We start from the raw sequence: 13,874 nt of genomic DNA on the forward strand, positions 1-13,874 counted from the left end.
GGAGGCGGTCAACAAGGCAGCTCAGATGTGACCGACGCATTCTTCTCATTATAATGGTGATCATGAAGTCTCTGTTTTGACTATGTTGGTCGACTAACATGCAGATACTGTATATGGTAGAAACAGTGTGGTGTAGGCGACCATAACCAGTATTAATGGACCCAGGTTATTCCGCTTGTCATTATCAGAAACTAAGATGGCGGCAGAGAGACCCCTCCAAGTATCTACCGTGGAAAACACTAGGAAGGGAAAGGGAAGGAAAATAATAGGCAACACCACTAGATTATGTTTTTTAAAGATTTTACTTTTCATTTTCTTTCTTTATTTAACCAGGGGAAACCCATTGAGATCAGGGTCTCATTTACAAGGGTGCCCTAGGAACAGTAAATCAACATGGTCAGTCTCAATACAACACCATACATTTACAATTACACATTAGAACAAATGCAATTCAAAAGCAACAGATACAATTACACATCCGTCAACACAAGTGCAGTTACGGTGCATTCGGAAAGTATTCAGACCCCTTCCCTTTTTCCACATTTTGTTTCGTTACAGCCTTATTCTAAAATGAATTGAATACATGTTTTTCCTCATCAATCTACACACAATACCCCATAATGACAAAGCGAAAACAGGTTTTTAGAAATGTTTGCAAAAGTTTTACAAATTAAAACAGAAATAGCTTATTTACGTAAGTATTCAGACCCTTTGCGATGAGACTCGAAAATGAGCTCAAGTGCTTCCTGTTCCTTGATGTTTCTACAAGTTGATTGGAGGCCACCTGTGGTAAATTCAATTAATTGGACACGATTTGAAGGAGTACACCTGTCTATATAAGGTCCCACAGTTGACAGTGCATGTTAGAGCAAAAACCAAGCCATGAAGTCAAAGGAATTGTCTGTAGAGCTCTGAGACAGGATTGTGTCGAGGCACAGATCTGGGGAAGGGTACAAAATATTTCTGCAGCATTGAATGTCCCCAAGAACACAGTGGCCTCCATCATTCTTAAATGGGAGAATTTTGGAACCACCAAGACACTCTTCCTGACCTGGCCGCCCGGCCAAACTACCAATCGGGGGAGAAGGGCCTTGGTCAGGGGGGTGACAACAATCTCTGCAGCACTCCACCAATCAGGCCTTTATGGTAGAGTGGACAGACGGAAGCCACTCCTCAGTAAAAGGCACATGACAGCCCGCTTGGAGTTTGCAAAAGGCACCTAAAGGAATCAATCAGTACATGAGAAACGATATTGTCTGGTCTGATGAAACCAAGATTGAACTCTTTGGCCTGAATGCCAAGCGTCACGCCTGGAGGAAACGTGGCTACATCCCTACGGTGAAGCATGGTGGTGGCAGCATTATGCTGTGGGGATGGTTTTCAGCGGCAGGGACTGGGAGACTAGTCAGGATCGAGAGAAAGATGAACGGCGCAAAGTACAGAGATCCTTGATGAAAACCTGCTCCAGAGCGCTCATGACCTGAGGCAAAGGTTCACCTTCCAACAGGACAACAACCCTAAGCACACAGCCGGACTTGAACTCGATCGAACATCTCTGGAGAGACCTGAAAATAGCTGTGCAGCAACGCTCCCCATCCAACCTGACAGAGCTTGAGAGGTTCTGCAGAGATGAATGGGAGAAACACCCACCAAATACAGGTGTGTGCCAAGCTTGTCGCGTCATACCCAAGAAGACTCGGGGCCGTAATCGCTGCCAAAGGTGCTTCAACAAAGTACAGAGTAAATGGTCTGAATACTTATGGAAATGTGATATTTCAGTTTTGTATTTGTAATAAATTTGCAAAAATTTCTACAAACCTGTTTTTGCTTTGACATTACGGTGTATTGTGTGTAGATTGATGAGGGAAAAAAAACAATTTAATCAGTTTTAGAATAAGGCTGTAACGTAACTAAATATGGAAAAAGTCAAGGGGTCTGAATACTTTCCGAAAGCACTTGAAGCATTTTCAGTAATGTCACGATGGCGGAGAGCACCCACGCAGCAATGGAGAGAGAGTAAGTTGGATTTCCTAATGGAGCATTTACTCTGGTACGACAGAGGTTGCGCTATCATCACATATCTCTCCAGGGGGATGCACATCATCACATTTCTCTCCAGGGGGATGCACTATCATCACATATCTCTCCAGGGGGATGCACTATCATCACATATCTCTCCAGGGGGATGCACATCATCACATATCTCTCCAGGGGGATGCACATCATCACATATCTCTCCAGGGGGATGCACATCATCACATATCTCTCCAGGGGGATGCACTATCATCACATATCTCTCCAGGGGGATGCACATCATCACATATCTCTCCAGGGGGATGCACATCATCACATATCTCTCCAGGGGGATGCACATCATCACATATCTCTCCAGGGGGATGCACATCGTCACATATCTCTCCAGGGGGATGCACATCGTCAAGACAATGTTGACAAAGAATAAGAAAGGCATGTACGTAGAATGTTTGAGTAAATCCTAACGGTTGTCCCCTGGTTATGAAATGCACAGCCCTGATTGAAGACCTAGATGAGATCTGAGATGAGAAGATGGATGACAAATATAACAGGAGCCACGTTAGTAGCTCCGACGTAACAGAGTATAGCTAGCCACATAGATAGCAGGCAGAGCAACACAGTACAATATGAAATCAATGGTCGCTTCGAACACTCATTGAGAGTGACTATTCATGTTCAGGAGATCTTAAGTATTCCAGTTTTTTTCCCAGCACAGAATACCATATCTAAGGAGTCATGGAATGTATCGTATGACGTATGCTCCATTTCAATTTTAGAGTTCAAGTTTATGTGAAGTTCCTCGTGTCATTTGTGTCGTGCATCTTGTCTTCTATGTAGAATCTCATGTGATATCCATAGCTGAAGTACATTCCATATAGGCCTGATTTTATGTGTGTTCTGTGTATTAAACTGTGATTAACGAACTGCAGCTCGTCAGTTTGGGTTGTTGATCGTCTCATGTGTATATCATATTCTTTGTGTATTTTATGTTTTCAAGTGTTCCAAAATATATGAGCGTTCAACCTCTGCATATTTGTGGTACTTGTACAGTGCCTTCAATAAGTATTCTCTATACTTATTCCACATTTTATTGTGTTACAGCCTTAATTCAAAATGTATTAAATATATTTTTTATCTATCTACACAAAATACCCCATAATGATGAAGTGATTTAATGAAATATCAATTTTACATTAGTATTCACACCCCTGTGCCCCACAGTTGACAGTGGACGTCAGAGCAGAAACTATATCATGAAGTCCACGGAACTGTCCGTAGATCTCTGAGAGAGAATTGTGATGAGGCATATATCTGGGGAAGGATATTAAACAATTTCTAGAGTGTTGGAAGTTTCCAAGAACACCGTGGTCTCCATCATTGGGAAATTGAAAAAAAATGAAACTGCCCAGACTCTGCTGACCAAACCGGGTGAGAAGGACCTTGGTCAGAGTTGTCCAAGAATCTAATGACCATTCTGACAGAACTACGGAGTTCCTTGGCCGAGATGGGAGAGCCTAGCAAAAGGACAACAGTTTCTACAGCACTTCACCAATCTGGGTTTTATTGGAGACTGGCCAGACAGAAGCCACTCCTGAGAAAAAGGCACATGTCAGCACGCCTGGAGTTTACAGAAAGGCACGTGAAAGACTGAGAGCATAATATACAGGCAAATCCAAAAGATTATTTGATCTGCTGAGACAAAAATGTAACTATTTGGCTTGAATGCAAAGCACTATGTCTGGAGAAAGGCACAGCTCATCACCCATCTAACACCATCCCTAACTTGAAGCATGGTGGTGGCAGCATCATGCTATGCGGATGCTTTTCAGACACAGGGACTGGGAGACTGGTAAGGATTGAGAGAACAATGAATGGCGCCAAATACAGACAAATCCTTGATGAGAACCTGCTTCAGAGTGAAAATGACCTTAGACTGGGGGCAAAGATGTATGTTCCAACAGGACAATGACCCCAAGCATACAATCAAAGCAATGCTGGAATGGCTACAGAACATGAATGTGAAAATCCTTGAGTGGCCCAGACTTGAATCGAATTGAAAATCTGTGGAAAGATCTGTAAAGATTGCTGTTCACCATCACTCCCAATCTAACTTAACAGAGCTTGAGAAAATCTTTGAGCAAGAATGGGAGAAAATCCCCAAATCCAGATGTGCAAAGCTGATACAGACATAACCAAGACGACTCAAAGCTGTTAACACCGCCAAAGGTGCTTCTACAAAGTATTGACTCAGGGTTGTGAACACTTATGTAAATGAGATAATTCTGTATTTCATTTTTACCAATTTTGTAAAAATGTCTACAAATATGTTTTCACTAATGTGTAATTGTCATTATGGGGTATTGTGTGTAGATGAGGGGGAGATTATTATTATTTTTTAATCCATTTTGAATACAGGCTGTAACATAACAAAATGTGGAATAAGTCCAGGGGTGTGAATACTTTCTGAAGGCACCATATTTAGTAGTTCACCATGTAGTAGTTCACCATGAGCCACATATATTCATTTACCCACCACAAACAACACTGTAGCAGGGACTTAAACGTCACCAAACAGAAACCTGTTAGACCAGTGTTTCCCAACTCCGCTCCTTGAGACCCCCCAACAGCACTCATTTTTGTTGTAGCCTCTGACAAACTCACCTGATTCAACTCATTGAGGGCTTGATGATTCGTTTACAAGTTGAATCAGGTGTTCTTGTCCAGGGGCTACAATAAAAATGTGTGCTGTTGGGGGTACTGGAGGACTGGAGTTGGACCATAGAGAATAGACAGCAGACATTTTGATCGTTTCTGATGTGGTGATTAATTGTATTTATTTTACATTACTTCATTCTTTTCATGATATTAAGGCCTGCATAAGTATAAACATTTTGTAATATACTTCAACACATTACTATAGCACGAAATATTGATCAGCCCAATAGATTGATCTTTTCATGATATACTGTTGAAACCATTCTGAATCAGGTCATATTTATTTCTGTAAATCAAGTGTAATTTGGAGTAGTTACTTGTAGAATAGCCAATGTTGTGCCCACCTCTCTCTCTCTACTCTTCTTTCTCTGTGTCGATCTTTACTAGTCTTCCTCTCAGCAACAAATATAGCGTAGATTTCTTTTTTTCTTCATGCTTACATGTTGATTACTTACCAGGAAATATGAATAATGCGAAAACAAAGACCGACCATGTCACTGTGCGCGTGTGGCTCCGCTGACCACTCTTTCTCCTATACAGACCTGTGTGATATGGGAGAGGAGAGGAGGGAGGGACTGTCTCAGCTGAGCGCCATGCTCCAGCTCTACATCCAACAGGAAGTCCCCAACATCACGCAGGAACTACCCGCCGTGGACCCCCTCAGCCTGCTGGCCAAGGTAGATCACTGCAGCTGTGTGTGTGTGTGTGTGTGTGTGTGTGTGTGTGTGTGTGGCTTGCGTGCATGCATGCGAGACAGACAGACAGAACGATGTGTTGTCCCAATGATGTGAAACAAGATGGAGTAGTGAAGAGGCAGGGCCCACACTATAGTACCCAGTCTCTCTCACTGCAGCCTGTTTCTCTGCTCTGTTGGTGGGCTGGTCATACCTTCACATATGTCTAAAAGATTCCCAGCAGGCCTGATGTGTAAATGGTGTGTGTTTGTAGACAGTAAAAGTGTGTTGTTCCTGGTATTCCTGATGATCTCAATGTGTTTCTCAGCATGAAACCGGACCTCTCTCCTCCCAGGTCTTCAACCTGCAGCTGCTCTACACTCATGTACTTCTCTAGGCTGTTTCTGTCTCTTAATCAGGTGTGTGTGTGTGTGTGTCGCATGAGTATACGTTTGTGTGTGAGATGAACTGTTATAAAAAGCAACAGCTGTTTTACATTATATGGCTAGCTAGCCTTCTGGGCCCATCTCTGTCTTATAAACCATCTCACACCAAGACCCGGTTCTGATTACCATCACTGTTCAAATAGCAAACATACACATGTGTGTGCGTCACTCATGTGTCAGAGAGAGACAGATGCTCTCTAAAGTGAATTGTTCTGTGGAACTCCACATCTACATAATGCAAATCAGTCCAACTTTAGTCCAGAGTTCCTGGACAGAGAAGGTGAGTGCAGAAGGAAGGGGGTGGACAGGACAGGGATGGACGGACGGACAATGAGACGGATGGGCTGACAGACCGGCAGACAAAAATTGCTGAATGACATATTTAATATCAGACAGGATTCACACTGCCCCTGGGGTAACACGCACACACACATAGCTAGTCCCTTGGAAAAAAGGTCTCCCTTAGAGATGAATGGGATGTTTCACTTTAATAAAAAAATGGTGTCATGCGAATTGAGGCTGTTCTAAGAGCAAAAGGGGGTTACAAACACACTATTAGGAAGGTGTTCCTTATTAGTTACATCTAGAACTGGGTCAAAACCCCTTTTGCCTCCAGAACAGCCTGAATTATTTGGGGCATGGAAACATTGCTCAATTGGTATCAAGGACCCTAACGAGTAACAGGAAACCATTCCCCACTACCACCAGCCTGTACCGTTGACACCAGGCAGGATGGGGCCATGGGCTCATGCTGCTTACACCAAATCCTGATTCTGCCATCAGCATGACCCAACTGGAATCGGGATTCGTCGGACCAGGCAATGTTTTTCCACTCCTCAATTGTCCAGTGTTGTTGATTGCGTGCCCACTAGTGCTGCTGCTTCTTGTTTTTAGCTGATAGGAGTGGAACCCGGTGTGGTCGTTTGCTGCAATAGCCCATCCGTGGGCACGAGTTGAGTGTTCCGAAGTGTCGTTCTGCACACCACTGTTTTTACTGCGTCGTTATTTGCCGGTTTGTGGCCTGCCTGTTAGCTCGCACAATTCTTGCCATTCTCCTTTTTACCTCTCATCAACGAGCTGTTTTCGTCAACAGGAATGCTGCTGACTGGATGTTTTTTGTTTGTCGCACCATTCTTGGTAAACCATATATACTGTCGTGCGGGAAAATCCTAGGAGACCTGCTGTTTCTGAGATACTGGAACCGGCGCGCCTGGCACCGACTATCATACCACGCTTAAAGCCGCTTAGGTCACTCATTTAGCCAATTCTATCGTTCAATCGAACAGTAACTGAATGCCTCGATGCCTGTCAGCCTGCTTTAACCATTTTCATGAACGGGGTGGTGTACCTAATAAATATTCTAACACAGTAATTTGATTAATAAAATGTTAAATCAGTCGTCTTCCTCAAATGGTCCGGAGAATGAAGGAAATGATGGCGCACTCTTTGCGAGAGGGAGGGAATCTGATTTGATTGGTCCTCAACTCAAGGCTCAGACTCTTCATTTTAGGATAAAGTGGAGTTAGCCTGCCCCAGAGCAGGTTACGTTCGAAGGACTCGTTGCCATAGAAATGTACCTGGTGTCGTGACTTTACATTCATTAATTATTTAATCCACTAACGATGTTTAATTGTTATCCAATTTAAATGAATCATGTAACACTTAACTCATTAGGATTTGGGGCACCACGGAAGAGGTTGTTTTAAAGAGTCACCATCTCCTAAATTAAACTCTAAGGTATATCTATTACATCAATAAACAGTCATCTTATAAATCTTATCATATCCTCATTTTGACAGTCATAGCCACATGCATCTGCAAAAACCACAGCCTTGCTCATGATTCAGTACTACACCAATTGGTTTAATTATTTATTTACTAGCTAACTAAATAATAACACAGAATAAACATACACCCTTTACATGAGACAAAGGTCCCTAGCGGACTGACACTATATAGCATTTTACCCAACGACATGGGGAGAGAGAAAGGGACACTTATCGTGGATACATTCTGTAACTATTTTCACAATCATATAGTTTGCACAAGAACCGCCGCCCGTTCAAAATAAGAAATCATGAATGTATTTACGTGTGGGTGCTCTTGTCCGTTGTGTAGTCCTGAACATAACTACAGAGTTCACTCTTCCATTCGCTCCTGAAGCTGCTTATTTGAAGATAAGCCAGTCGTGACGATGGTTCCAGTGCAGTGATGAGAGTAGTGTACTACGGTGATTTGAGACTCGTAGTAGGATGGGATGGTTTGAAGAGTTTGAAATATTTGACTCAGGACAGCTAATCAGCTGTACCAGTGATTGTCTGAGAGGGGAGTTTTACGCCTCTTCCTCCTCGTGTTGATAGTCAGGATTTAGACCACTTCAGACGTGGGCTGCAGCTCCCCGTCTTTCCTGGTCTAAAGAAAGGTGAGTTTATTTCTTCACCTCGTGTTGAGGTTCAAAGTTCCAACCATTTCAGACATGTAGCTATCGCTCCACGCTTTTCTGGTCTAATGTTAATTTCGTTACCAAGGCTTTTTATGCTCACTGGCCAAAGGGGACGTCTCCTTCCGTCTGACACGTTTTCTGACCTCACTCGGGGCGTGGCAACTTAATGTGCAAAGGATATGATTAGAAGTTCTCTTATGACTCCTAAAATCACATTAATATCATAACAAAAATACTTCATCATTGTTCATATCCTATGCACAACGTATTGGATGGAAACTTGACAGGTAAAGGGGGTATCCTTTTCAATTTAGTATTTTGTTCATACAGTTTTTTTAATGACATCACAAAATTAAAAACAATGTGACATCAGTTTTCTATAACTCCCCACTGACCATTCCCCACATTCTTTATGTTAGAATTATTGTTCCATTATCTACTTTTTGGACATTATAGTTTTGGGTGAGCATAAGTCTGAGACAAGACATTCCTTTAGGCAATACTGGAGGGTAGAGCGAGAGTCCTCTCCTGCTTAATTACGACCGGGTAAGGAGGTGTCAAAATCCACACACCAGTTCTCTCCTCCCCTCTGCGGGTGAGAGAAGGTCTGGTTACTGTCAGCCATTGCCAAGCTGATCTGACCCAATGTGATCCTCACAGGACAGCCATGACACTGGCTAAAAGGTGATCCACTTTTGTGTCAACAGTTATTCCGAGTTGAACTCAGAATTTACCAAAGCTAGCTCGTCAAACTCCTCTTTCCCGCGTCGTAGTACACCCCTCTGATTTGTAAAGAGTATGTTTTTGTACACAGTTAAAGTGTGTTGTTCCTGGTATTCCTGATGATCTTGTTGTGTTTCTCAGCATGAAACCGGAACTCACTCCTCACAGGTCTTCAACTTGCAGCTGCTCTCCACTCATGTACTTCTTTAGTCAGACCTAGCTGTGTGTGTGTGATGTATCTGTTTTTTTGTTGTGTGTGTGAGAGAGCGTGTTTAAATGAATGTCTTGTTTAAATTGTTTATTTACAGTTGCGTGATTTGTTAGAATTTTGTGTGTTATGCCAGACTAGAATTGGAACCAGAGAGGGGGTTAGTTAAGGTGATGGTCTTGTCAGGGACGCACAAACAACTGTTGTGTGAATGTACATTTGTGTGTTTATTAGGTTGTGTGTGAGATGAACTGTTATAAAAAGCAACAGCTGTTTTACATTATATGGCTAGCTAGCCTTCTGGGCCCATCTCTGTCTTATAAACCATCTCACACCAAGACCCGGTTCTGATTACCATCACTGTTCAAATAGCAAACATACACATGTGTGTGTCAGAGAGAGACAAAGACGCTCTCTACAGTGAGTCTTTCTGTGGAACTCCGCATCCTATAGTACATAATGCAAAAGGGAGAGCGGTACAGACCGACAGGCGGACAGAACTGGTCTGAGTAGTCTGAGGCAACATGGAAGGAAGGTAGAATCTCCATTACAAATGAGTGAGTGGGCTGTTTCTCCACTTAGTGAAGTCTCTTCCCCGAACGAATAGTTCAATATCAGACAGGATTCACACTGGCCCTGGGATAACACATGCACACTCTCTGGGATAACACATGCACACTCTCTGGGATAACACATGCACACTCTCTGGGATAACACATGCATAATCTCTGGGATAACACATGCACACTCTCTGGGATAACACATGCACACTCTCTGGGATAAGTGGGTGTTTTGTGTGTGTTTTCACTGTTATTGTATTTATTTATTCGTTATTAAGTCAAATTATCCTCAGCCTTGACTGGTGTGGAGGAGAAATTCCCAATTAGTGTGGGATAGAAAAAGTGTCTGTGGAGATGAGAAAACGGGAAAATCCTGATTTTTAAACAGGAATGATCCGATGGGACCCCTGTAACATTCCGACGAAGGAAAAGAGCGATGGAGAGAGCGAGATGGACAGAGGAGTATCGACTCGTTTAATTAAAGTTGCAGAGCGTGGGTTGGTTGGTTATTACCCTGGAGAAAGAGAGATTGTATGTGTGAGAGAGTTATTGAAACAGAATACTCCTCATGCATTCATGAGCACAGATAGAATATATTATTCTGTAAGGTTCTGTTACTGTTGGAATCTTTCAGCTCTTGTTTGACTTGCTTGGTTTCTTTTAGTTTCTGAAGAATAACCTGAGTAAATTAAACTATGCAATGGGGTGCTGACTGGACGAACATACAGCTCAGAGTTATTTTGGTTTTGGTCAATAACTGATATCTCATACTTGGCGAGGGTGAACGAGAGATGGATGGAGAGAGAGATGAAGCGGCAGACAGAAAATGGCAGGTCTGTATCCATCTACCCCGGGAGAAAAAGAGAGCTGGAGAGTCGGGGAGAGAGACCACCCACTCAGACGCGTGTGTGTGTGTGTGCGCGCGTGGTGTCTGGCCTTTTGCACTTTGCCCTTTGAACATACGTGTGACATATGTTGGCATCAGGTCTGAGACACTCCTCCTCATCACTCACTCCTTTTCACTTTTCCCTCCTTTCATCTCTCCCTTCCCCCAGGCTGAATATTGCCTTTGGTCATTCAGTAATAATATTGTGTGTGGCTGCCTGAGGGAGGGCCAGTGCAGACACACTCATAATTACACTTGAGGTCATTGAGGTCAATGGCCATACGGCAGACCACCAAAATCATATACTATAGACACAGCACACACAGTATTCCTGATAATCCCATTATGGGAACATGGAGTTGACAGTGGGAAAGAACCACAGCACCTGGGAATGATGGCTGTTGGATGGAATACTACACTGTTTCAGCTCCATGGAATTACCACTAATTCTCATAGTTTATTATGGTATGTCCAGTATTCCGTGGCAGTGTTTCTTAACATTTTTATACCAGGGACTGCCATGGGCAAGGAACAGGCAAGCTATGGTCCTTCCTCCTTGGGTTTATATTAAATCTAACACTATAGATCTAATTAAATAAGTGTCAGGCTTCTGACCATCTGAGGGACCGCTCAGCATTTATCCTAGGGACCAGTAGTGGCCCCCGGACCGCAGGTTGAGCAACACTGCTCCCTGGCCTCCCTGTCATTTGATCCCAGGTGCTAGGTAGCACCTCGATTATAGGGAGGTAAACTTCACCTGATAGTGTATTGCATTCATGTTACATTCAGCTACTATCATATTATTATGTAGTTGTAGCCAATGCAAGGCTTATGTCCATGATAATGAACTGATATTAAATCCTCTCAATGAAGAGACACTGAACACGTTCAGAGAGCTGAGGGCAGTAGGTAGTAGCTTGCACATACACACATCGGGACCAAGGCGATGTGCATTGTTCCACAGTGACTTCCTGTGGGAGAGGAAATTATACACCTCGGCTATCCCATCAACCTCTCCTTCTCGCCCCACTGACCTAGCGCACACACACACACACACACACTGTAGCATCAAATCAAATTTTATTGGTCACATACACGTGATTAGCAGATGTTATTGCGGGTTTAGCCAAATGCTTGTGCTTCTAGCTCCGACAGTACACTAATATCTAACAAATTACACAACATATACCCAATACACACAAATCTAAGTAGGAATGAATTAAGACTATATACATATATGGATGAGCAATGTCAGAGCGGAACGGATTAAGATACAGTAGAATACAGTATATACATATGAGATGAGTAATGCAAGATATGTAAACCTTATTGACTAAGATACTGTAGAAGTATAGAATACAGTATATATATATATATGAGATTAGTAATACCAGATGTAAGCATTATTTAAGTGATGAGTGTTCCATTCCTTAAAGTGGCCAGTGATTTTTAGTCTATGCCTATAGGCTGCAGCCTCTAATGTGCTAGTGATGGCTGTTTAACAGTCTGATGGCCTTGAGATAGAAGCTGTTTTTCAGTCTCTCGGTCCCAGCTTTGATGCACCTGTACTGACCTCGCCTTCTGGATGATAGCGGGGTGAACAGGCAATGGCTTGGGTGGTTGATGTCCTTGATGATCTTTTTGGCCTTCCTGTGACTTTGGGTGCTGTAGGTGTCCAGGGGGGCGGGTAGTTTGCCACTGGTAATGCGTTGGGCAGACCGCACCACCCTCTGGAGAGCCCTGCGGTTGCGGGTGGTGCAGTTGCCATACCAGGCGGTGATACAGCCCGACAGGATGCTTTCAATTGTGCATCTGTAAAAATGTATGAGGGTTTTAGGTGACAAGCCACATTTCTTTAGCCTCCTGAGGTTGAAGAGGCATGACATCAGTGTTACGGTGACCTTGTACTAGTAACCTATATCTCTGTGGTTTCAGCACCAGACATGTGCAACACACTATACTTTCACATAGCTTTATACTGTACCTGTATGTATTGTAATGCAGCCTGTCATTCTCTATGCCACTAACAGGGGGCACTGTGTTCTCAGGTATGAGCCCACTCTCTTGTTTTAACTCTCTCTTCTCTCTCTCTCTCTCTCTCTCTCTCTCTCTCTCTCTCTCTCTCTCTCTCTCTCTCTCTCTCTCTCTCTCTCTCCATTTGTCTCTTTTTCTCTCTCTCCTGCTGGAATGGGTAGAGTAGATGAATAATGCATAGGTGGATGGGGCAAGAGGGAAGGAGGGCTAAGAAAACATGTTTTAAAGATATGATTAGGTACCATGTTTTTGGAATGTTCCGTGTATAGGCACTTTATATGAGCTGAAGGTGTGTGTGGGGGTGGTAGAAGGCTCTGGTGAAAGGCTAGTGGGTTTTAGCTGTAAAATGCCCTATTAAGATTCCACTCAGTTGCAGAGAGCCTTATTTGGTGTGTTTGTGTGTGTGTGAGCACTAGTTAATCATTCTTCGTCTTAATAATACTACCTTCCCTTACCTATGTACTACTGCCCATGAAATTAAGCCTCATCATTGTAATGTTCAGTGCCTTGCAAAAGTATTCATCCCCCTTGGCGGTTTTCCTATTTTGTTGCATTACAACCTGTAATTTAAATAGATTTTTGGGGGGGATTTCATGTAATGGGACATACACCAAATAGTCCAAATCGGTGAAGTGAGAAAAAAAAAAAAAAAACGTCGTTTAAAAAAATACGGAAAGGTGCGTATTCACCCTCTTTGCTATGAAGCCCCTAAATAAGATCTGGTGCAACCACATACCTTCAGAAGTCACATAATTAGTTCGATTGCACACAGGTGGACTTTATTTAAGTGTCACATGATCTGTCACACGATCTCAGTATACATACACCTGTTTTGAAAGGCCCCAGAGTCTGCAACACCACTAAGCAAGGGGCACCACCAAGCAAGCTGCACCATGAAGACCAAGGAGCTCTCCAAACAGGTCAGGGACAAAGTTTTGGAGAAGTACAAATCAGGGTTGGGTTATTTAAATCCATTATTAAAAAATTGAAAGATTATGGCACCACAACAAACCTGCCAAGAGAGGGCCACCCACCAAAACTCACGGACCAGGCAAGGGGGGCATTAATCAGAGGCAACAAAGAGACCAAAGTTAACCCTGAAGGAGCTGCATCAAGGAAAATGTCTGGCGCAAACCCAACACCTCTCATCA

General features: G+C 43.1%; 1 protein-coding gene across 1 annotated transcript in view; it reads left to right on the forward strand.

Moving 5' to 3' along the window:
* Positions 1 to 13,874, forward strand: part of smyd3 (SET and MYND domain containing 3) — a 180,733-nt gene that overhangs the window by 21,462 nt on the left and 145,397 nt on the right. Inside the window, exon 5 of the mRNA XM_038967765.1 lies at positions 5,290 to 5,426. Coding sequence (XP_038823693.1) covers positions 5,290 to 5,426 — 137 coding nt within the window. The remainder of the gene's footprint in view (positions 1 to 5,289; positions 5,427 to 13,874) is intronic.

This window comes from Salvelinus namaycush, chromosome 28, assembly GCF_016432855.1.
Source record: "Salvelinus namaycush isolate Seneca chromosome 28, SaNama_1.0, whole genome shotgun sequence".
Lineage (NCBI taxonomy): Eukaryota > Metazoa > Chordata > Actinopteri > Salmoniformes > Salmonidae > Salvelinus > Salvelinus namaycush.